Source organism: Microplitis mediator, chromosome 2 (assembly GCF_029852145.1).
Source record: "Microplitis mediator isolate UGA2020A chromosome 2, iyMicMedi2.1, whole genome shotgun sequence".
NCBI lineage: Eukaryota > Metazoa > Arthropoda > Insecta > Hymenoptera > Braconidae > Microplitis > Microplitis mediator.
In genome coordinates, this window is record NC_079970.1 from 1,455,313 (window position 1) to 1,477,527 (window position 22,215).

General features: G+C 31.1%; 2 protein-coding genes across 12 annotated transcripts in view; one reads left to right on the forward strand and one right to left on the reverse strand.

The window, feature by feature from the left end:
- The first annotated feature begins 1,076 nt into the window (after nt 1–1,076).
- Nucleotides 1,077–2,993, forward strand: LOC130678668 (probable rRNA-processing protein EBP2 homolog). The gene is made up of 3 exons (XM_057486033.1): nt 1,077–1,251; nt 1,331–1,417; nt 2,128–2,993. The coding sequence occupies exons 1-3, from the start codon at nt 1,180–1,182 to the stop codon at nt 2,938–2,940; spliced, it is 972 nt and encodes a 323-aa protein (XP_057342016.1). The 5' UTR covers nt 1,077–1,179; the 3' UTR covers nt 2,941–2,993.
- Nucleotides 2,994–4,394: 1,401 nt separating this feature from the next.
- The window catches only part of LOC130678663 (cAMP-specific 3',5'-cyclic phosphodiesterase), an 81,802-nt gene continuing 63,981 nt past the window's right edge, over nt 4,395–22,215 (reverse strand). For 6 of the 11 annotated variants that reach the window (XM_057486022.1, XM_057486023.1, XM_057486024.1 and 3 more), the window contains 11 exons: nt 20,291–20,323; nt 19,087–19,107; nt 13,355–13,456; nt 12,288–12,355; nt 12,000–12,112; nt 10,530–10,623; nt 10,226–10,455; nt 9,632–9,895; nt 9,380–9,479; nt 8,221–8,873; nt 4,395–7,071 (listed from right to left, as the gene is read on the reverse strand). In XM_057486022.1, coding sequence (XP_057342005.1) covers nt 6,970–7,071; nt 8,221–8,873; nt 9,380–9,479; nt 9,632–9,895; nt 10,226–10,455; nt 10,530–10,623; nt 12,000–12,112; nt 12,288–12,355; nt 13,355–13,456; nt 19,087–19,107; nt 20,291–20,323 — 1,780 coding nt within the window. In that variant the 3' untranslated portion in view covers nt 4,395–6,969. Of the gene's footprint in view, nt 7,072–8,220; nt 8,874–9,379; nt 9,480–9,631; nt 9,896–10,225; nt 10,456–10,529; nt 10,624–11,999; nt 12,113–12,287; nt 12,356–13,354; nt 13,457–14,545; nt 16,126–19,086; nt 19,108–20,290; nt 20,324–22,215 lie in introns of those variants that run through there. The other 5 variants (XM_057486027.1, XM_057486017.1, XM_057486019.1 and 2 more) reach the window with 4 other exon arrangements.

A 22,215-nucleotide genomic window follows, 5' to 3' on the forward strand; every position in this document is an offset into this window, starting at 1 on the left:
TTATACCCATAGTAATACCATACAAATTATATATAAAATTTATACCCATAGTAATACCATACAAATTATATATAAAATTTATACCCATAGTAATACCATACAAATTATATATAAAATTTATACCCATAGTAATACCATACAAATTATATATAAAATTTATACCCATAGTAATACCATACAAATTATATATAAAATTTATACCCATAGTAATACCATACAAATTATATATAAAATTTATACCCATAGTAATACCATACAAATTATATATAAAATTTATACCCATAGTAATACCATACAAATTATATATAAAATTTATACCCATAGTAATACCATACAAATTATATATAAAATTTATACCCATAGTAATACCATACAAATTATATATAAAATTTATACCCATAGTAATACCATACAAATTATATATAAAATTTATACCCATAGTAATACCATACAAATTATATATAAAATTTATACCCATAGTAATACCATACAAATTATATATAAAATTTATACCCATAGTAATACCATACAAATTATATATAAAATTTATACCCATAGTAATACCATACAAATTATATATAAAATTTATACCCATAGTAATACCATACAAATTATATATAAAATTTATACCCATAGTAATACCATACAAATTATATATAAAATTTATACCCATAGTAATACCATACAAATTATATATAAAATTTATACCCATAGTAATACCATACAAATTATATATAAAATTTATACCCATAGTAATACCATACAAATTATATATAAAATTTATACCCATAGTAATACCATACAAATTATATATAAAATTTATACCCATAGTAATACCATACAAATTAATTGCGTTAAAAAATAATTAAAAAAAAAAAAAATGAAATTCGAGTGCGGATTTGAACACGCAACTCTGAGCGGGTACGAAATGACGCATGGTGGGAGTAACATTTCTCCTCCGCTTGTCTACACCGCTCGGTTTCTCTCGGCTTCATTCGGTTTCCCGACACACCGATAGACAAAGTTGCGTGTGTGCACCGCGCGCGAGGCGCTCTGGAAGGGGTAGAAATATCCCACGTTCTGGCAGCACTGCTTTGCTCTGAAACGTGAATTTGATTGATCGAGTACTTGGTGATATTGTATATTAATTTATATAAATTTAATTAAAATAAAATAAAAATGAAGAGAAAGTCAAGTCACATTGAAGAAGAAGAAGAAGAATTCGATTCTGAAATTGATTCCGAGGAAGAGGTAAAAAGACTTGATAATTTATTTTTTTTTAAAAGATTCATTTAATTTCTAACCTTAATTATTGTCACGTGTTTTGCAGCTACAGGATGCATTCGCTAAAGGATTAATAAAACCAGGCCTAAACAAAGTCATCGAAAAGGAAACTAGAAAAAGAAATAATGACCCCGTAAGTTTTTAAAAATTTTTTAAATAAAAATCGATATGAGTAAATGATCCTGAAGTTAGCAGACATTTAAAAATTTTTGAATTTTCGTTTTTCAATAAATCAACTGCAAAAAAATACTATAAAAATATGCACATGTAGAAAATTTAAAAAACTACAGGTGCAATTTTTTCAAATATTTTTTTTAAATTTTTTATCATCTAAAAAAAAATTCAAAAATTATTAGACGTCTGCTAACTTCAGTATCATTATGAGTAAATGTAGCAGACATCAGACAAATTTCAAATTACAAATAAATGAATTGAAGATTTTTAATTTTAATATAAAAAAAATGCACATACTCATTTTTAAATTCTACTAATGTGCATTTTTTGAATTTTAGTCAATTTTCATTTAATTCACTTATTTCAAAATCTTTTCGATTTACAATTGTCTGCTACATTCAAACTCACGAGCGCGAATTTACCAGACGACAGGCAAATTTAAAATTATTAATTAATAGAGTAAGTAATTAATAAAATAAAATTTTGAAAAAATGCACTTATTAATTTGAAATTTTTTTAAATGCACATTTTTTCAAAATTTTATTTTATTAATTACTTACTCTATTTATTAATAATTTAAAATTTGTCTGATGTCTGCTACATTCACACTCATTTCAAACTCATAAATTTATTGGTAATTATTTTTATCAATGTGATGATTAATTTCAGGAATTAATGAAGCAGATATTGAAAGAAATAAAATTAGATTTACCATGGATAGAAACGCTGGATGTCGTGAATGCGCCGGCGCCATTGGCACCAGAATTAGCCTTACAAATGCACGAGCAAGAAGAGCGACGTGCTAAGCAACTGCAGGGAAACAGAAAATTGCAGCAGCTGAAGCCAACTGAAGACCCGGTTATCAACGACTTCAAAAGAGAGACGATGTTCCATCGACAGGCTCAGGCTGCCGTCATGTTCGCTATACCCAGGCTCAAAAAAATGGGAATCCCTACAGTGAGACCCGAAGACTATTACGCGGAAATGGCCAAAGCTGACGAACACATGCAGAAAATCCGGCAGAGCCTGCAGATCAAGGAGCAGGCGGTCGCGCGCTCGGAAAAAGTCCGACAGCTGAGACAGCAACGGAAAGTCGGCAAGCAAATGCAGATAGAAGCGACTCTTAAAAAACACGCGGAAAAGAAACAAATGCTCGATGAAGTCAAGAAATTCCGTAAGGGAGTTCGTAAGGACTTGGATTTCCTTGATGAAAAAAAAAAAAATGCAAGGTCGAACAAGAGCAGCGCAGAAAAAAGGATCGACTTAAAAAAAAATTTAAAGAACAAGAAGTTTGGCTTCGGGGGAAAAAAACGCGGGAGTAAAATAAACACTCGCGAAAGTTCTGCGGATATGTCCGATTACCGGAGACCGCGGAAAGAAGCGAAAAGTTTTAAGGGGAGGAACAAAGGTCAAGGTAATAAAAGTAAAACTCCGAGGCCTGGTAAAAATCGGAGGGTGCAGATGAAGAATAAAAAAAAATAATTTAATGTATTTATAATTTTAAATAAATAAAGTTTTTTATTATTATTAAATAATTGTTAATTAAAATTTTTTTAAATAGTCGCCAAAATTAATTAATAAAAAAATTTTAATTGGAGTGCTTCGCATCATGAGTCGTGCAAAAATATGTATCTCAAAGCTAGTGCTGGTATTCAATCAAAGTAATAAAATAAATTACTTGTGGGGTAAGAGCACCAGTACCCAGCCCCTAACCAGCAGTCAGCCGGTCATGTACTTTAACATTGGTGCAAAATATATGTATATATAATTTAACATCAAGATGCTGGGTACTGGTACTCTTACCTTATCATTAAAATTCCCAGATTATAATGAAAAAATTCAGACGGGATTATTAGGTCAAATAAATGATTTAAATACAAGTCTACTTTCATATATTTTTACAACTTCCTGTTTAATGAAAAATTACAAAGTTTATACTTTACATCGATTAAAGACTCTAATGAAAACTTTTTGAACCTATTTAATAAAAATTTGTTTGGAAAATATTAAATTTTATGAAGAAAAATCTTGCTGCGATGAATAAATGGATTGCTATCTAGTGATGCAAAGACCATCTAGCCCATACAGGAAAATACGACGGGGCCAGATATGGGCCACGCTTGGCGCAATGCTGTCGATCTCGGACCCATGCTTGTAAACCCGCTTTGGCCCAGCTTTGGCAAAAGTCTGGGATGATAACAGCCTGCCAGGCTTGGTTGTTACCATTGGCCCAGGCATCATTGCCAAGGCTGGCCCATGCATGGTGGCCAGATCTGAGCCATGCTTGTTTGCCAGACTTGGCCCATGCATCGACAAAACAAATAAATTTAATTTAAAAAAAATTTTATTATTATTATCCTAATAGAGTTTGTGTGATTATTAACGTTTAAACTATTTTTTTTTTTTTTTTTAAAGTTTATTTATTTAATTTGACAAGTCATACATAATAGGTTTAAATAAACGAAATAACATAAAACCTTAATTTCTATATATTATTGTATTATTCTTTGAGATTAACTGGCTGTTGTTGGCAGCGTCTCGGATCTCCTCCATCTCTGTAATTTTGATTTACTGTTTTGTTTTTGTTCTGTGGCTTAATAGACTGCGTGAAAAAATTACTGTCTAAACTGGGTCTGATTAATTTTATTACTATGTGGAAAAACTTATTTTTAAAAAAATAACGCTTAAACTATTTAAGTGAGGTAAATGACGTGAATAATCTCGGTGAAAATTCTGCTGGGCTCTGGGCGCGAACTGCCGTCCTTCTGATCGCTAGCTTTGAACGGTAGCTACTGGACGAACCTACTAATGTTGAACTGAAACTTTAATATGTCAAGCAATAATCATCCATCATATAAAGAAAAATTTCGATTCATCAATTAATTAATTACCAAAAAATAAGATCTAAAATGGATAAGGAGAAAAAAATATATATATTCGACAATAAATATGTTTTTTAATAGACATACATCTCGTACGAGGTTACACGATATTTTAAATACATGCCATTTAACTGTCCAGCAATCAAACACATTGTATTTTATCATTAATCATTAATTATTATTATTAATTTATCATTCTCGATAACTATTGCACAATCTGGTAATCGTTTCTCGAAGCGATTCTCAAAAAATCAGCCTAAAATACTCACAATATTTCCATCAAAACTCTTCAATTTATGATGTACTTGCAATCATTTATTTATTATTATGTTGCATTGTTAATTATATCAACCGGCTCACTTTTTAATTATTACATCAATATTATAATTATAATTATTATTATTCATCAGATTTTTGACGATTATCAAAAGTTACGGGTGCTTTGCTCTAATCATGACTTTTTACCCTGGGCACCCGGTAGTTTAATTCAATCAATCATCATTATTAATATTATTTTTGTTAATATTTTTTACAAATTCATCAGCATTCATGCTCCTTTCGCAGAGCTATTTCTTTTAAACGAATATAAATTAACAATTAAAAAATAAAAAAACGAAAAATAAAAAATTTATTCTCCTCGCGGTAAAACTCCGCGGGACGTCAGTAACTTTCTCAATAATAAATATTATTTTATAATTTTAAACATTTTGTACAATTATTCCAATGGAAGATAAATAATAATCACTTAGCAATAAATACTTTAATTATATAATTTCATACATATATTAGAGTCATATATTTTTACCTCAAGTCTAATCAGCCGCGTACGCGAGGTTCCATTTAAATGTTTTAGATTTTTTTTAAATATTGTAACTACTCGGTAACAATAGACCCAATTATTTTATGTATATGTTATATATATATTTATATATGTATATTAGTTGGTGGCCAGCACCAAACACACGCGCACGTATACTAGTTATCACTTGAACGTCATAATCAAATAATTAAATTATGAGACACTGATACATTTTTTTTATGATTTTTCATTTTTTTTATCATCCATTCATCTATAATACAGTTATATTTATCACTACATATACATATCAGAGATAATCTTCGTTTAATGCTTTAATTTTCATATTTATTTATCAACATTAATTCAAATGTCATTTTTTTTTCCACTTTAATTTTAAAATAAATTCAGACCTCAGAACATGGAAGTTTTTGTTACTTTACTTTTTAAATAAAATATATATGATCAACATATTTAATCACAAATAAAATATACATTAATAAAGAAAGTGATTAAATATTCTTTGGTTATAAAATAATTGTACGTTAAAAGTACGGCGCGATAATTAGTTTGTAATTAATAATAAATTTACTTTGCGCGTTAGTTTAAAAATAATATATTTATATTTATATATATGTAAACTAAAAAAAATAATATATTTTTGAATTAGTGCATAAACCTCACAGAGACCGGCTCTGCGATATATCACTTGGCTCATTCGCAACAGATTCATTATTTTTTTTATAATTAATTTTCATATATTTATAGAGATTACACAGACGCGGACGATATGGCGGATCTTTTTAATTAAATACAAACAATAATTTAAATAAACATTTTTTTTTTGTATATATATATATATATTATATATTTTTGCTTATCCTTTGGTCTACCGGTCAAACGATTTTCGTAAAGCATTAAAATAAAAAAATAACTCGGATAGACTTTGGAGTACGGACATGAAATCCCGGAAAAAGGTTCATTGATAAATTATAAAGCTGACAGTGAGATCGATAGCGAAGATCCTGGAGCTTTCAGTAGATTTATCTCGTACTTGAAAGCATTTTTTTTTTTTTTTCATACACATACTTATTGTTTTTGTATAGATGTATTTATTTATTTGTTTATTTATTTATATATATACTTGTTAACATATACGTCTTTCAGCTGATATGTCGTTTGTAATAATATGCGGCGACTGAACGAGATATTTAACATTTCAAAACGACTTTCTGTTGATCCGTTTAAATTTAATATCCGCTCAACAATTATAATATTTATTTGGATAAACACTTTCTTCCGATGCTTTTGGTCATGCCCAACAGGTACAAGTTGAGATTCATTCTCCAGTATACTGTATTTTTTTCTTTACGAGTCTAGTTCATACATGAGCAGAGTTTTTTTTTTTTAAATCTGATCCTCTGGATTGGTGATACAAAATCACACGTTAATATTAAGGTTATTATTATTATTATTATTATTATTATTATTATTTGTGTTAAAGTTAAATTTATTATTATTGTGGTGGAGACGGTGGTAAAATATCGAGTTACAATTTAAAGTCGGTCCAGCCGACGGTCCTGCCGACAATCTGCTAATAAGCTAAGATACTTTCATGCAGATATCATACCATCGTCACCTGTCATTAAATGTACATGCATATATGCTGTTCTATATAGTGGTGAATATATATACACATATATATTAATATTTGGTTAAAAGCATGGTTTAATTCTGATGTGATAACTAAGTAGTGGGCGATTATGGGTGCGCTCGCCACCATGACTGCTGAAACTTTTCGTGTAGTTTTTTGCAAATACCCGCCAATTTCCGTCACATCCCAGGCTCCGTTGAGGCTTCCTCTTGATCTTCACCGCTCATGTCCCCGTCGTCGTCGATGTTCTCAATCGTCTCGTCGCCTTCTTCCAGCGTCACCTGAACGAAAAATAATTATTATTATTGCTGCTATTCTACAGGGAACTTCATTAGTGTTTAGATTTAATTAAAAAGTTCATTTTATTCTACGGCTTCTATTCTTCAAATTAATTAAAGACGAGCCTTTAATTTAATTAAATTTTTTTTTGAGTAAAAAATTTTAATATAAAAATAATCTTTCTATTTTATTATGCATTATTTTTATTAAGGGGGTATTCTGGTCTAGAAATAAAAAAAATCGATTTTTTTTTTTTTCATATTTTCATAGTTCAACTACTTAAGAATATGTCTACGAGAGGATTTTTCAAAATTCAAATTATTTTCGGAGAAATAAGTATTTTGCTGAGCTGGCATCCAAACCAGTTGGGCTGCAACTAATTGAACAAAAGACATAATGGATTCTCCGACTACCTGAATCTATATTTCTTAGTAAGCCCTTTTGTTCCTATATATATATATGTCCAATGTATGCAGCAGGAATGGCAGATTGAATAAATGTAAGTTAAAAATATAATTTTATGACTTAACCTGCAAAAATTTTACTTGAAACTTTAAACGCGTTTTTCTCAGAACTGTCTTTTTGAATCTGATACCCATGATTTCTCAGGTTCTACCGAACCGATTTACTTGAAATTTTAAGAGAGTCTTCTTTAGGGACTTGTCTATGTCCGGAACTACGGCCATCTCCAAATTTTCATTTTTACTATTTTTAAAAAATCGAAGAATGTCCAAAAAAGTGGTACAAAAATTTTTTTTTTCTTTAGGCAGTTGCCATTATGTAAAAAAATTTTTTTCCAACTTTTCCGTAGTTCCAGACATTGCGACATTATTATAGATTGATAATCTTCCTTATTTTTTTATTTCAGATTGCTAGGAGAGTTAAGATCGTGGGTGTGGTCACGCACCAAATTTTTGAGACTCCCCACTTCATCAGCTGATAATTAACTGAATTTTGAATTTTTTTTACATTTTAATTTTTTTTTTGTATGCTTCTAATGTAAATAAATAATGTATAAAAAAATTGATACTAAAAATATTGCTTGCTTTTTTTTTACAGCACTTCAAAAATTACCTAAAATTCATGTCTCTAGACCAGAATAGCCCCTTAAATTACGTAACCAGATTAATAATAATATAAATAAAAATTACCTGAAAGTGAATACGGTCAGAGAGCTGTTGGTCACTTCCCTGTTGGTCATCAGAGGGGGGCGAGGGAGGTATCATAGATTGGTACCAATCACGGTTCTCTTCAAGCGTGTCGAGAATATCCTGGGCGTCCGGATGAACGAGGTCAGCCCAAGTTTCCCACAGCGGATGCACAATATAGTCGATGAATCCGACTTGTGACTTTTCAATGGTAGCGTTGTGTCGGTCGCACATGGGACTGATGTCCATGTTTTGCTCGCGTTCGCGGTCTCCCTGCTGGAAGAACTCCTCCATCAGCAGGCTGACCCACCGACGGTAGAGGGGCAAGGGCTTGGTCGGGTTCGACAAGTCGGCGCAGTGGACCAGGTTCTCTAGCACCTGGATCCGGTCTGTGTAGTTGTCCAGCAGCAGGACACCAGAGCCCGCGACTTTCTTGGTCTCGACCATGGTCTTGAGGTCGGCTAGCAGGGACATGTGCTTGGACATGTCCGTCGACAGGACCATGTCGATCACCATTTTCCTCACAGTCTGACGCTGCTTCTTCGACATGTTGACAAATATGTCGCAGCCCTCGTTCTGCAGGAGCTTGAAAGCCACTGCCAGGTGGTGGTTCTCCAACACGGACTCGTCGTTGTACATCAGCGCCAGCTCCGAGCCTATTAATTTTCAAATAAATTATAAATACCTCCGCTAAAATATTTAATGATCTTATCAACCGAAATGTCAAGTTCTTATTAATTTATTTCGCGGTTTAAATTTTATTGAAATTTTAAACAAAGCCCTAGTCTAAAGTATTTTAAAAATAACAAAAAAAAAACTAGGTCGATTTATTGCGACTTAAATTTTTATCAAAGTTCCTTAGACTCGCAAGCAAATAAATCAGCGGGTAAAATTTAAATTTAAATCCGACTTTCATATCAATTTAAAATAATACTAATCTATGGTCTTTTTTTTTCTTTTAAATATTTGATTTCTCATGGCAATTTATCACACACTTAAGCTGCGAAGCGCAAAGTTTTGATCCATGTAAAGCTTCGACCGGTCGAACGCAAGAAACTGTTGCGGTTTTAGTGTGACACAGTTTTTTATCGGTCTACAGCCTTATTACTTGATGTAGAGTAATTGTATAAAATAGTGGGGAGAGAGTAAGGGCTGTACTTACTGGAATTGATGAGGAATTGATTGGTAAGACCCGGGTGATCAACGTCATGAATTGTCGCGGCAAACAAGGCGGCCATGATTTCCAGTGGTGTGAAGACGGACTGTTTGAGAACAAACACTAGGATTAATAACAGTGGTATATATTGTACATAGATGGTGACTATTTATATATATACATATACATATACATATACATATATATATATATAATGGATATAGAAGGCCACGGATCGATTGAGACGTGTATTTGTACCTCAAGCGCGGGCGTATTGAGCAGCGTGTGCGTCGATTGTGTTACGTCGGCCGCGTGAAGGCTGTTGTGGAAGGGATTGTCCTTGACATAGTGATCCTCAAGAGTCATCATAAAGGTAACAAAAGTCTTGGGCGGTATTGCGAGTGATTTGAGCAAATCGCGGCTCTGGAATGCCGTGTAGGCTACGCAGGTCAATGGTCTATTGTTACTCAGCTCGGCCACCCTGAATATATCGATGCCCCACTTGTCGACATCCGATAATACCTGAAATCAATACCAACCGCATAATCACAGTCACACGCATCGCTAATCACAGTCATTAATACCGAGAGGAATCGCGGGTTAAATTTAATGACACAGGTAATTTGAGATCGCTGTCGCTGCAAAAGCTCTTTACTTGGATGGAAAGATGGAAGGATGGATGGGTAGTGTAGTAGGATTGGGGATGTAATTGAGAGCTCTGAGCTGCTGGATGTCGGATTTGACGAAGGTCTGATTGAGATCATTAGGAGTTTGGATGAAGTTGATGAGAGTTTGCGGGGGAGCTGGAGGAGTCTGAATGAAGCTTGATGGTCGGGGCTTAATTGCCGGTACCTTGGTGAGTTCTTCGTCGTGGGGTGTCTCCACCCCGTGAACAGGGACTCGCTCCCCGGTGAAACTGTTGGTGTGAGTCAGTGGACGTTTGACCCCGCTGATGTGGGACATCGCTGCTGGACCTCGCTGAGCTCGTTCTTTTTTCTTCGCTGATCTCGACTCGCCGGAAATGCCGGCTACTACTGCATCCTCAACATGCAGCGAGGGCAAATCCAATTCTTGTTGTTTGTCTGGAATATAATTTAATTTTAAATATTTAAAAATTACCGCCATTTATTTTTTATACCCAAAGTAAAAAACTCACCAAGGAAAGTGCTGCAGATATACTCGGATATTTGATTACCAGATTTAGAAGACTCCGAAAAGTGGATGAGCTCTTTGTTCAACATTCTCTTGAACTAAAAATTTATAAAATAAGTTTAGTAAAATAAACTACTGGCGATCAACTTCACATAACAACACAATAAAGTTTTTATCTTACACTAAACTCGATCTCTATCATATTTGATAAAAATAACCGTAAAACTATTTTGGATGTTTGCCTTACTAAAAATTCGATCAAACACTATTTTATGCTAATACACCAGCTGTTGCACACCAACACAGCCCCACATACAGATAAATTATTAAATAAATCCACTTCCCTACATCTTAATCCCAGAACTCCTGAGCCAATAAACTTGACAATAAAGTCCAATTTACAGCAAAGTAAAAAATATTTAAAAAAAAAAAAATATTCTACGTATTAGGGCTCGTTCCAGACGTCATCGCGCGAATGCCCTCTTGGCCAACTGACCTACTTCTTTTACTGATAAAAAAATGAAAAACCATCTGAATACCCGGCCAAACTTTACTATCGAAATACTAGTGCCAAAATATATACGCATATATTTATATATCACCACTTTCAATAATTTTAAATACTTGCCGCAACTTAAATAATTACCCCCTCCCCCCTAATTTCAGAAAAAAAATAAAAGTACTCAGTAAAAAAAAATTCGTCAAAGAGTAAAAAAAGCGAGTGTTAAAAATTTAAGTGCTGAATTTTTAACACTCAGTTTATTCGAAAGTCAAATCAACACACAGTAGATGTTAAAAATTCTCTCGATGTCGCAAAATAATTTTTTGAAAATTTTTACGTGAAACTTTTTCTACACGTATATTAAAATAACATAGACAAGAGTAAGTTCGTTTTACAAACGACGTGTAGATTTTGAAGAATTCTTTTTTCACAGAAAAAATAATTGTGGAAAAATTACAGTTCAAAATATCAGTAGTCCCTCACTTCAAAAGTGTAAAAATTATGATACTGAAGTTAGCAGACGTCTAATAATTTTTTGATTTTTTTTTTAGACGATAAACCAGAAGAAAAAAAATATTTGAAAAAATTGCACCTGTAGTTTTTAAAATTTTCTACATGTGCATATTTTTAGTTTTTTTTTTTTCTTCAAATTTAATTGTTAAAAAAAAAATCAAAAAATTTTGAATTGTCTGCTAACTTCAGGATCATTAAAAATTACATTATTTCTGAGACGTTACAGTTTCATGACTTCTTTCAGTCCTTAATAGCAACCAGGTCTTCAAATTTCATCATAAAAACTGTAAAATTTTGTATCTATAATCGAAATCACTTTTTTACGAGAAGTTTCAATTGTTGCAGTCCAAACTATAACGAAGTTTTTTATCCATTCCCTGATTTTTCACTAAAAACTGTAACTTCCCACTGCTCTTTTCCCGCGTTACCGTGTAATAAAATTCAAATTGTAAATTTTACCTTAAGAGATGCCATATCTGAAACAGACCGATGAGTTTGAATAGTTTCCAACTGATCTAAACACCAGTCAAGTTCTTCCATTGTATCCATGGCTATTTTCATGTAGGTTTCATCTAAAAGTTATAATTGTTCATTTATAGTCTTCCCTAGTGAATATATGACTAACAATTGTTTCCTACATGTATACATATATATAAAGCAAGCGATGTGATGTAAACTACATAACAATAATGATAATAACAATTCGGTATCGGGAAACTTGTAACTAATTAAGGTAACAAAACCTACCTCCGGGTACCAGGCAAACACGTGGCTGTGGTGTATTACTTCCCTGTGCCCCACTGCTTCTACGGGATCTAAAACGACAAAGTTGTCTCTTTGAGTAAACTTGTTACTTGTTACTTGTTGCCAGGTATGATAAATTATTAGTTATTAGTTTGAAGTTACGGCTATCTACTATTTTAATTTCAAAATCCGCTTTTGTCTTTGCAGATTAGGTAAACTATTATTATTATTATTGATATATCCCCATGAAAAAAATTTATAAAAAAAATATATGTTAAATACATAAAAAATATATAAATATATATAAAATATGTATAAAAAATATATTTTAAATAGCTAACTTTTGGCCGATTTTTGTATATATTTTAAATATATTCAAAATATATCTTAGAATATATAAAAAATACATGTATAAAAATATATTTTTTTTATATTTAAAAATATACAAAAATTATATAAAAAATATATTTTTTACATAAACTTTTTATATTTCTTTTTCTATGCTGTTAACTAACTTAATAATATATTTTTTATATAATTTTTTTATATTTTCATAATTATATTTTTTATAGATTTAAAATATATTAATAATATATTTTTTTTATATTTTTAAATATAAGAAAAATATATTTTTATACATGTATTTTTTATGATCCTGAAATTAGCAGACATTTAAAAATTTTTGAATTTTTGTATTTCAATAAATCAATTGTAAAAAAATAAAATAAAAATATGCACATGTAGAAAATTTAAAAAACTACAGGTGCAATTTTTTCAAATATTTTTTTTTTGTCTTCTATCGTCTAAAAAAAAATCCAAAAATTATTAAACATCTGCTAACTTCAGTATCATTATTTTTTATATATTTTTAATATATTTGAAATACATAAAATATATACGAAAATCGGCCAAAAGTTAGCTATTTAAAATATATTTTTTATACATATTTTATATATATTTATATATTTTTTATGTATTTTTAATATATTTTTTTTATATTTTAACATGTATTTTTTTTATAAATTTTTTTCATGGGGGTATTGGCTTTGGTATTAAGACTTAAGACTTACTTGTTGGTTGGTACATTTGTGAGTTGTAGGAAGTTTGTTCTAACAGTTCGTAATGCGGCAAGTACTTGGGCAAATGGCGTAACGATGAGATCTTCGCCATGACTGTAAAAAAATTATTGATTTTAATTATTATTATTTTATTTATTTTTTTGCTTTCCAATTACGTTTATTTTGTTTTTATTTAAATAAAGTCAATAAATGTAAAACTTAATGGAATTGCTTTTAATTAGCGGAAAGTAATTGAATTAAAAAAAGATAAAAAATACTGAGCAGGGTTTCCATCAAAAGATTAAAATGAATAAAAGTCATTTGACGTTTTGATGTTGGGTTTTATGGAAAAAAAATATGAAAGCTTTCATTTATTGAAATTGTATTTATTTGTTGTATTTTTTAAAAATAAAATTGGGTTGGGAATTTGATGTAAAAAAAAAATGGTCTGTAGATTTAGCACTATGAGCTAATTGCGTTGCATTTAATATAAATAATCATGCAACATGACTGCGATAGATCGTAGCAATAATTAATAAAGCAAAAATCGTCACTGATCGACTATAGCGCATACTCTCTCCACAGTGTCTATGTATATAGACAATAATAATGAATAAGCAGGAGACCTTGTCAATTTGTTATTAGTGTTTAACAAGCAAACATATTTTAAAAACATAATATCCATTTATTATTATTTTATAAATTAATTTTAAATTTAAATTTAATTGCCATAAAAACTCGACAAGCCGCGATAATTTATATTGTATTTTATTTATTATTTACATTCATTATTTCATTGTAATTATTTATTTATCTATTCATTTAATTCCTCTCATTATCTATACATTTATAAATATATACATATATACTTATACTATACATATATAATTATTCCCAATTTAAAGTTATCAATTTCAAAATTTATTATAAGTAATTAACTTTATATCAATTGAGTTTAATTTTCAACCAGTACCATATATGTATATATAGTATATATGTATATCAGTCTACTTCCCATACTACTAAACTTTGTGGCCAAAAAATGTTTTTGTTAACAAAAAAAAAAATTAAAACTCGCCTTAGGTTTCTGTACTGGAAGATTCGTCAGATTTTTTTCTATTCAATGAAATTTTTTACTCGACTTTGGCATTTTTGGGCACAAAGTTTAGTAGTTCGGAAAGTGGACTACACATGGCAACTTACAAATCTCGTTTGGTTGGTGAAGCAAAACACTGTTGCTCCCAAAACACAGCCCGTCGTGTCGGTTTCGACCTTAATGCAGACATGGAATGTGTACGTGGTAATCCAGCAACAGCACCCGCTAAATTACCAACCATTCCAACAACACGAGCAACAGTGGCATCGTCATTACTACCGCCTAATGCTGGCGAACTCATACCACCCCCGCACCTTTTCAAACTACCCGGAAAAAATATCAAGTCTTCCAAGCCCGAAACACCCGCACCCACACCATCACCTGTCCCAGCTCCCACACCTGCACTTGTGTCGGACATCGTCACTAATTGCCCATACTACTCACCCACATATATACACACATATATATACATTTATAAATAATTCAAACTAATCACTGTTATTAAATAACAACTCGTGGGCACGAGAAATAGGACTGCGTACTTAAATCATTACGTCTTGTGAATAGCGAATTGGATTTAATTCAAATATATATCATCACATAATTAAATAATAAACGTCATTATCCCGCCCACTGGACATTTAGAACGGATTTACTCTAATGAGGATCTCTGTGTCGCCATAACTCCGGTACTCAGTCGCAGTTTTTAAATAAAAATCCCCATTCTGGTTCGATATGTAAACTTATGAGGAAAAAAATACCGAGGCAACTGACGAGTATGATCACGTTGGTCGAACGAGTTGAGTTTACTTTAGGATGAGTGGTGCTGAGACTTTAGGCCATGCCCAAAAATAACCGACAACTTTGTTTATTTATATTTTCAACAAAACTTTCTTACTACGCTTCACTAACTACTTGAAGCTATTACGAGGTACGTGTCGTTTGTGTATATTTAGAAGTCGAGGGATATAAATCATTAACGACACGGTCACCCTAGTGCAGTCTGTGACCTAGTCTTAATAAATCTCACCGTTAAATAATTGCAATTAACAACAACAACAACAACAACAATAATTACTCGGTAATGAATTAAATTCTCAAGAGCCAGTAGATGACTTTAAAAGACGAGCAAAATTTTTATTTAAAAAACGCGTCATTTCCTACTTAATGAGTAGCGATGATGCAAACTCATCGTTATTCTCAATTTGCAAATTTTGATGAATCATAATTGTGGTTTCACTAAAAAGATTATCTGCGTCTTGCAATAAAATTTTTTTTAAAAAAACTCACTTCTCACAATTTAGCATTCGACACATGCTTTTATTATAGCGCTTTATTATTCAAATTTAAACAGGGTCGGGAGAGTGATAACACGGACAGTTTGTTGACGGAACAATAACAGGAATAGTTGAGGTAAAGTTGATAGCAATAGTAGAAATAATAACAATAGAGAGTAAAAAACGATCGCGAGTCACGTCGCGGGTATGAACGTCGCCATATCGACAGTTAGCGTTAACCACGATGTCCAACTGCCCGGGGTCTTCCGGTTTCGCGGGGGATTCGCGATATTATTTTACCGGTGGTGGGGGAAGTATGTAGTATGTCGTAGTCGTGATTTGCGCGGGAAACATGCGCATCGAGGGGCTTTAATGTCACTATCTGGCGTCTCGTGCCCTTTCGTAACACCTCGGACCCTTTCGCTACTCGAGGGTTTCCCCGAGCAGCTTCATTATAAATATTTCTATAGATATATATATATATATATATATTTTGTCCTACGTCTGTTTTTAAATTGATTGATTTCGCTCCTGTTACAGTGAGCTCCCTGTTGCTTGAAATTTTTATTACTTTGAAATTTAAAATTTCCGCGTTTTCTCAGATTACGTCACTTGCGGGGGCGGATGAGAAAAATCAGTATAAAGTTTTGTTTCAAGTGTCACGGTCATTTGGGATATCATAAATGATGAATCTAAAAATGTATGCTATCTTATGGAGAGAATGCTCTTTCTGCGAATCTGTTAATATTGATTTTCATGAATTGGCAAGGTTCCAGTTCACTTCGCATGCTCCAAGTACTCGGTTAAGAATCTGCCAGAATCGGCAACTTTTAGAGTTTGCTACACATTTTTATTATTTATTATATTTATTATGGGTTTAGTGTTTCTCTTTCAATAAAACTGTTGATACTTGATCACTAAGTTTTTATATAAATTACTTTTAAAGTCCACGAGAGTTCAGAGACTCGGAAATTAAATACTTGGGATATAGTTGGACTGAGATGAAATTATTTTACTTTAAATAATAAATAAACTTTATAGAATGTTAATATTATAATTATGAGTATAAACTTAGACTCTCAATGGAAGGTGGTATATATAGATGTATATCTATATAAATTTATACTAAAATTTTTTTCCGCAAATAAATTTTAAAAAATTAATTACAATTTTAAATCTCAGGGTTTTAGATGGAGTCATATATTTTTTTGATATTTAATAATTAATATGGAGGAGTAATTATGTTTTTGTGTATATATTATTGTGATTTATAAATGATAAATAATATTAATCATATATGTTTACTTGTAGGCCACATTCCGCTCGTGGCGATTGATTAATTCATATAACATATATAACTGATATGCTTGACAAGTTATTTGCATCGTGTTAAATTTTAGCCGTCCGTCAAAATTCATACCAACTATTTATAGGAGGAGGCAAAATGGACCCGATTTTTTTTAATTTTAAGAGGTCGCATTGCGAAACCGCAAATTTGAATTTAAAATTTTAACGATAAATTTTTGAATTTAGACCAGCTGTCAAATTTGATCGATCATCGATTTCGCTGAAAAATTGTTTTCAAAATTTCATTCTTAAACTTTTTTTTTTAAAATGAAAAATTTTCAAGGCCATTGAAAATTTACATAATTATTTTGAAGCGAAGATTCTTTACGCGGGTTTGGTATAGGGACCTAATACAGAAAAAGTGAAACGTCATAGAAAAATGCAACGGAAATGAATGAGAGTGTCCGAGTCGAAATTTAGAGCCCATTTAGAGCCTTTTAAAGTCGGACCTATTTCGGACTTGGAGGCTCTAAATAGAGTCTGTTTCTATGTTAAATTAGGTCTGATTTTGGTCCCTGAGGTGCTACAAATTTCCGTTTTCGGCACTTGCGGGCTCAATCTAGGACCTGATAAAAATTAAAATTAGGTCCGATTTAGGGCCTGTAAGCCCTGGTTTATTGTAATAATAATAATATTAATAATAATCATCATGAATTATTCAATTATAATGAATCCAAATTTATTACGGGACTAATATTGTCGGACTTGAAGGCTCAAAATCGGACCTCTCAGTGAATGTTAGGACCTCCGGGTTCAAAGTCGGAGCTACAGGACTACAGGGCTCTAAATCGGATCTATTTAGGGCTATAGGGACCATATAGGCTCTAAATTTCGACTCGTGAGTGAGTGTAACTCGGAGTTTCGTCCAGTTTCGTCCTCATGACACTTTCTGACCATTTTTATTAACGGTAGTCCATAACTTTGGCCCTTTTGGGAATAATTACACACGATTTTACCATTTTTTGTTAGTTTTTACGTATTCTAGCAGAAAAAACTCAAGTAAATTCCGGAGGAAGAAATTATTTTTTGGACGGACGACACTCAGTTTCGTCCACTTTCGTCCTCTTGACACTGTGTGACCATTTTTATCAACAGTAGTCCATAACTTTGGCCCTTTTGGGAATAACTACACACGATATTACCATTTTTCGCTAGTTTTTACGCATTCTAGCAGGAAAAACTCGAATAAATTCCGGAGGGAAAAATTTTGTGTTGTGTATATTTGTATTCATGGGTATTCAAAGTCACGTGACGTAGTGTTAATTTTTATTTTCTTATTCTTAACAATCTCTAAATAATAATTTACTATTATGGGAGGGAGGAGCAAAAGGGGGTACTTAAGGAAATACCAAGTTTTCGAGGACTCAAATACGCTAAATCTTTTTTTTTTTAATGATATTCAAAGTAAATAGAAGAAATTTTCAGTTACCGTTGAAAAAAAAAATTTTTCATTTCTGCGGGCAAAGTGGGGTACCCCCTAAAAAAGGTATAAAAAAAAAATTTCTGGATTTTGAATGAATTTGATTAAGTTGAATTTTTTTGTAAGTAATTTACACGAAGAAAAATTATATTTTACATGTTTATTGGATACAAAAGAAGAAAAAAAATTTTTAATAGTTTTTATCATAAAACAAACGTCATTAATATTTTTCAACTGACAATCGATTTTTGAAAAAGTTTACCGAAAAAAATTCAAAGTAATGCTTAATTATACTTACAGAAGTGATTTTGGAATGTTTAAGAACCATTTAATATATAAAATTTTTTTTTTATCAAATTTTGGGGGTACTCCGTTTTGCCTACCCTACCCCCTTTCCCCATATAGTGAAATTGAGTTATAATTTTCAATAATTAGGGTTTGAGGTAAAACGTGAAAGGAGCTTCGCTTCTCCCGGGTGTCCTATGACCATCTTTTTTTTTTATAATTCCCAGTTTGCCTGATCCTCATAAATTTATATAGTTATTAAATTAACAACAATCTATCGCAGTCATTAAGGCGGTTTAAACATAATTAAGCGACTTACTTGTACGAATCAGTAAAGATCCTGAAAATAAAATTATTACATATTTCAATATTCCTTTCTTTCAATTTCTATCACAAATTCCATTTTTTTAGATTCATGGATTTCCATCTCTCAGAAAAAAAATATCCGCAGTAATTAAACGTCACTTTATTTTATTATTTAAATATTTATATTTCTTAAGTAGTATCCTTAGAAATTCTTTTTCTCGAATCATCCGAGCGTAAGACAAAAAATCTCGAGAAAACAAACCCGGGAAATTCTTTTGATTAAACTTTTCCGTAAGATAAAATAAATAGCGAAATGGAAACCCCAGGATCTCATACAATCAAAAGCGTTTGAGATAAGCTTTTTTTTTGCGTCTATCAACTATTTTGCCAAGCGAGGAATAGCCCAAGAAATTTCAGCGGTGGGTAATATATACGTGGAGGTTTACATAAAAAACGTAACGTTCAACACGTGGTGCTGTAAATCTAAGTGACGTTTTCGTGTTATAGTAATTGCTTGTAGTGAAAATTTTTTATCTATTATCTATCAAGCGTTATCGTTAAATTGAATCCCTCTGGGCTATAAATAATCAAAGGAAAAACAGAAGTGGTGCTTTCATAATTTTTGCAGCCAGTAAAAAAAAAAAAGAAAATAACGTTTGCTCTTATTTTATTTTTTATTGCCGTTTTTTGCCATGCAGCCTCATAAATATTACAGCGGAAAGTGCATGTGGACGTGAAATTTTTCTCAAGCCAAAGAGATGAGTCGAAAAAAAATTTATATATTTTTTTTTTTAATATTTATGACAGTTTTTTTTTTGTTAAAAATGTCTGACATGAACTTAAAATTTTTCAATTTCGTCTACTATTCAATGAAATGTCAAAAAAAAATTCAATTTAAAATTCTCCTTTGAACTTTTGATAAAAAATTAAAAAATCCGAATCTATAAAACTGTTATTCAATCCACAGATAGTGAAATAGAAAAAAAAACTGTCAAGAGGAAACATAAGCTTTGAAAAATTCAGTTAAATATTTTTTTACATTTAACTTTTTTTCAACTGAGTGCTGGGTCGCAGTAATGTGATAAAAAAATTTACGTGACAGTGAAATGAAAATAAAAAAATAAAATCTGAAATACGACTAACGTGATCGGGAACAAAAACAAAATAAATAATAATAATAAAGCGGTGTAGTAAGATAATAAATATCGATTACATACGCTCGCTCGATTGGCGGCTCTGTCTCTTTGAACCTGCAACCGAAGTATCAGACACCAGATGTTATGACAATTAACAGTATGTACAAGTAATATAATGTGGTCATAAGTTGATAACGAGATGCAATGAGTTTATCGACACCACTTGGTAAATTACAATCAACCTGCCTCTGCATAATTTACATGTACACGGAAAAAATGTCCCCGAAAATTAATAATTACTGTCGCTGTCAAAAAATTACTAATTGGAAAAAATTAAAAATTTCTGTGGACTCTCATTCCTGATAATGAAAATTTACCAATTGGTCAAAATTTCAAATTAACGTCGAGCAAAAAAAAATTTTTTATGAAATTTATCAATACACTGAAAAATTTGCGGAGTGAACGCGGAGTAAATCCGGAGCAGATGACTGTGTATTTATTTAATCCCCTTGGAGTGAAATTTACTCCGAGTTTATGGTAATATGAAAACTCCGAATAAGAGTGAATGCAGATTTAAATAAAATCCAGATCACTCCGAAATCACTCGGCTGAAAAATCAAACTTGATATTTACTCCGTATGCAAAAGATTTTTTAAAAAACTCTGAGTGACAGAGTAAATTCAGGTTTAATTAAAATCCGTAATCACTCCCAATTTTTTTCAGTGTAGAAGATTTATTTTGCAGTTCATCTTCTGCTCAACGTTAAGTAAAATTATTATTTAATTTAAAGACAGTAAAAATAATTACGAGTTTAATTAAACATTCCATTAAACTTCCTATGAGTAAGTAATTTTTACTCATGAGAAATTTTTTACTTAAACCGGGGAAGTCTCCGAGTCAAAATATTAGACGTAAGTTGAACGTTCTTAACGTTTTAAACGTAAATTGAACGTTTTCAACGTTTTGAAAGTAATTTGAAAGATTTTTTTGTATTTTGGTTCATAAAAAATTGGTAATTTCATGAGTTATGATTTTAGTTTAATGATAATATCAATTAATTTGTTTCAATATTTGTAATCACAATTTTCATCACCTTGATATCAGGTGTCATAATTTATGAACAGATATACATATATAGTGTTAAAGATAGAAGTATGAAACTGAAAAAAATTTTTTTTCAAAATACGAATTCTTCATTTAAGAGCCAGAAAAGCGGACGACAAAATTTTAGGGAATTGACGTGATTATAATCCAGGAGTACAAAATCGATGAAAAAAATTTTTTGGTATATGCTTATGTTTTTTTATTGGAAGTATAAATGAGTTTTAGTTTTATGATAAATATGTTTTCAATTTATGATACTCCAATCTACGTTCAAAACGTTCAATTTACGTTCAAAACGTTAAAAACGTTCAAATTACGTCTAATATTTCGACTCGGGTCGCTAATTTTTCGGCCACTTCTCCTTTTCCGATATAGTAATTTTGAAATTTTTTCCGTGTAACTGAATAACTTTATAGTAAATAAATACACACATTTATAAGCATCTGATTAAATGATAGATAATCCGCGTAACAGAAGCCACATTGACATATGACACGTACTTGAGCATTCATTAGAATAAAAAATAATAACATTCGATTTTAATTAACTTAAACAATGTAACCAATGCTTTAATTTACAATTAACAGTTTTAATACTCAAAAAAATTTAATTTCCTCATAAAAATTTTTAGCCTTTTTTTTACAAAAGAAACTTTAATAGAAACATGTAGAGTTTAAGCTGTACTAAGACGATGGTAAAAAGTAATTAAAGGAAAGCTATAAAACCGTAAATAGCCTGTACCGAAGAATGCTAGTTTTATTGCACTTGGCCTTTTTATTGGTAATATAAAAGTAGTGTAGTGCACATTTATTGTGGATCTTTATCGTAGCTCAATAGTTGAAGCAGTTTAAATATTTATTTATTTATTTATTTATTTAGATTTATTTTTTAAAAAAATTACG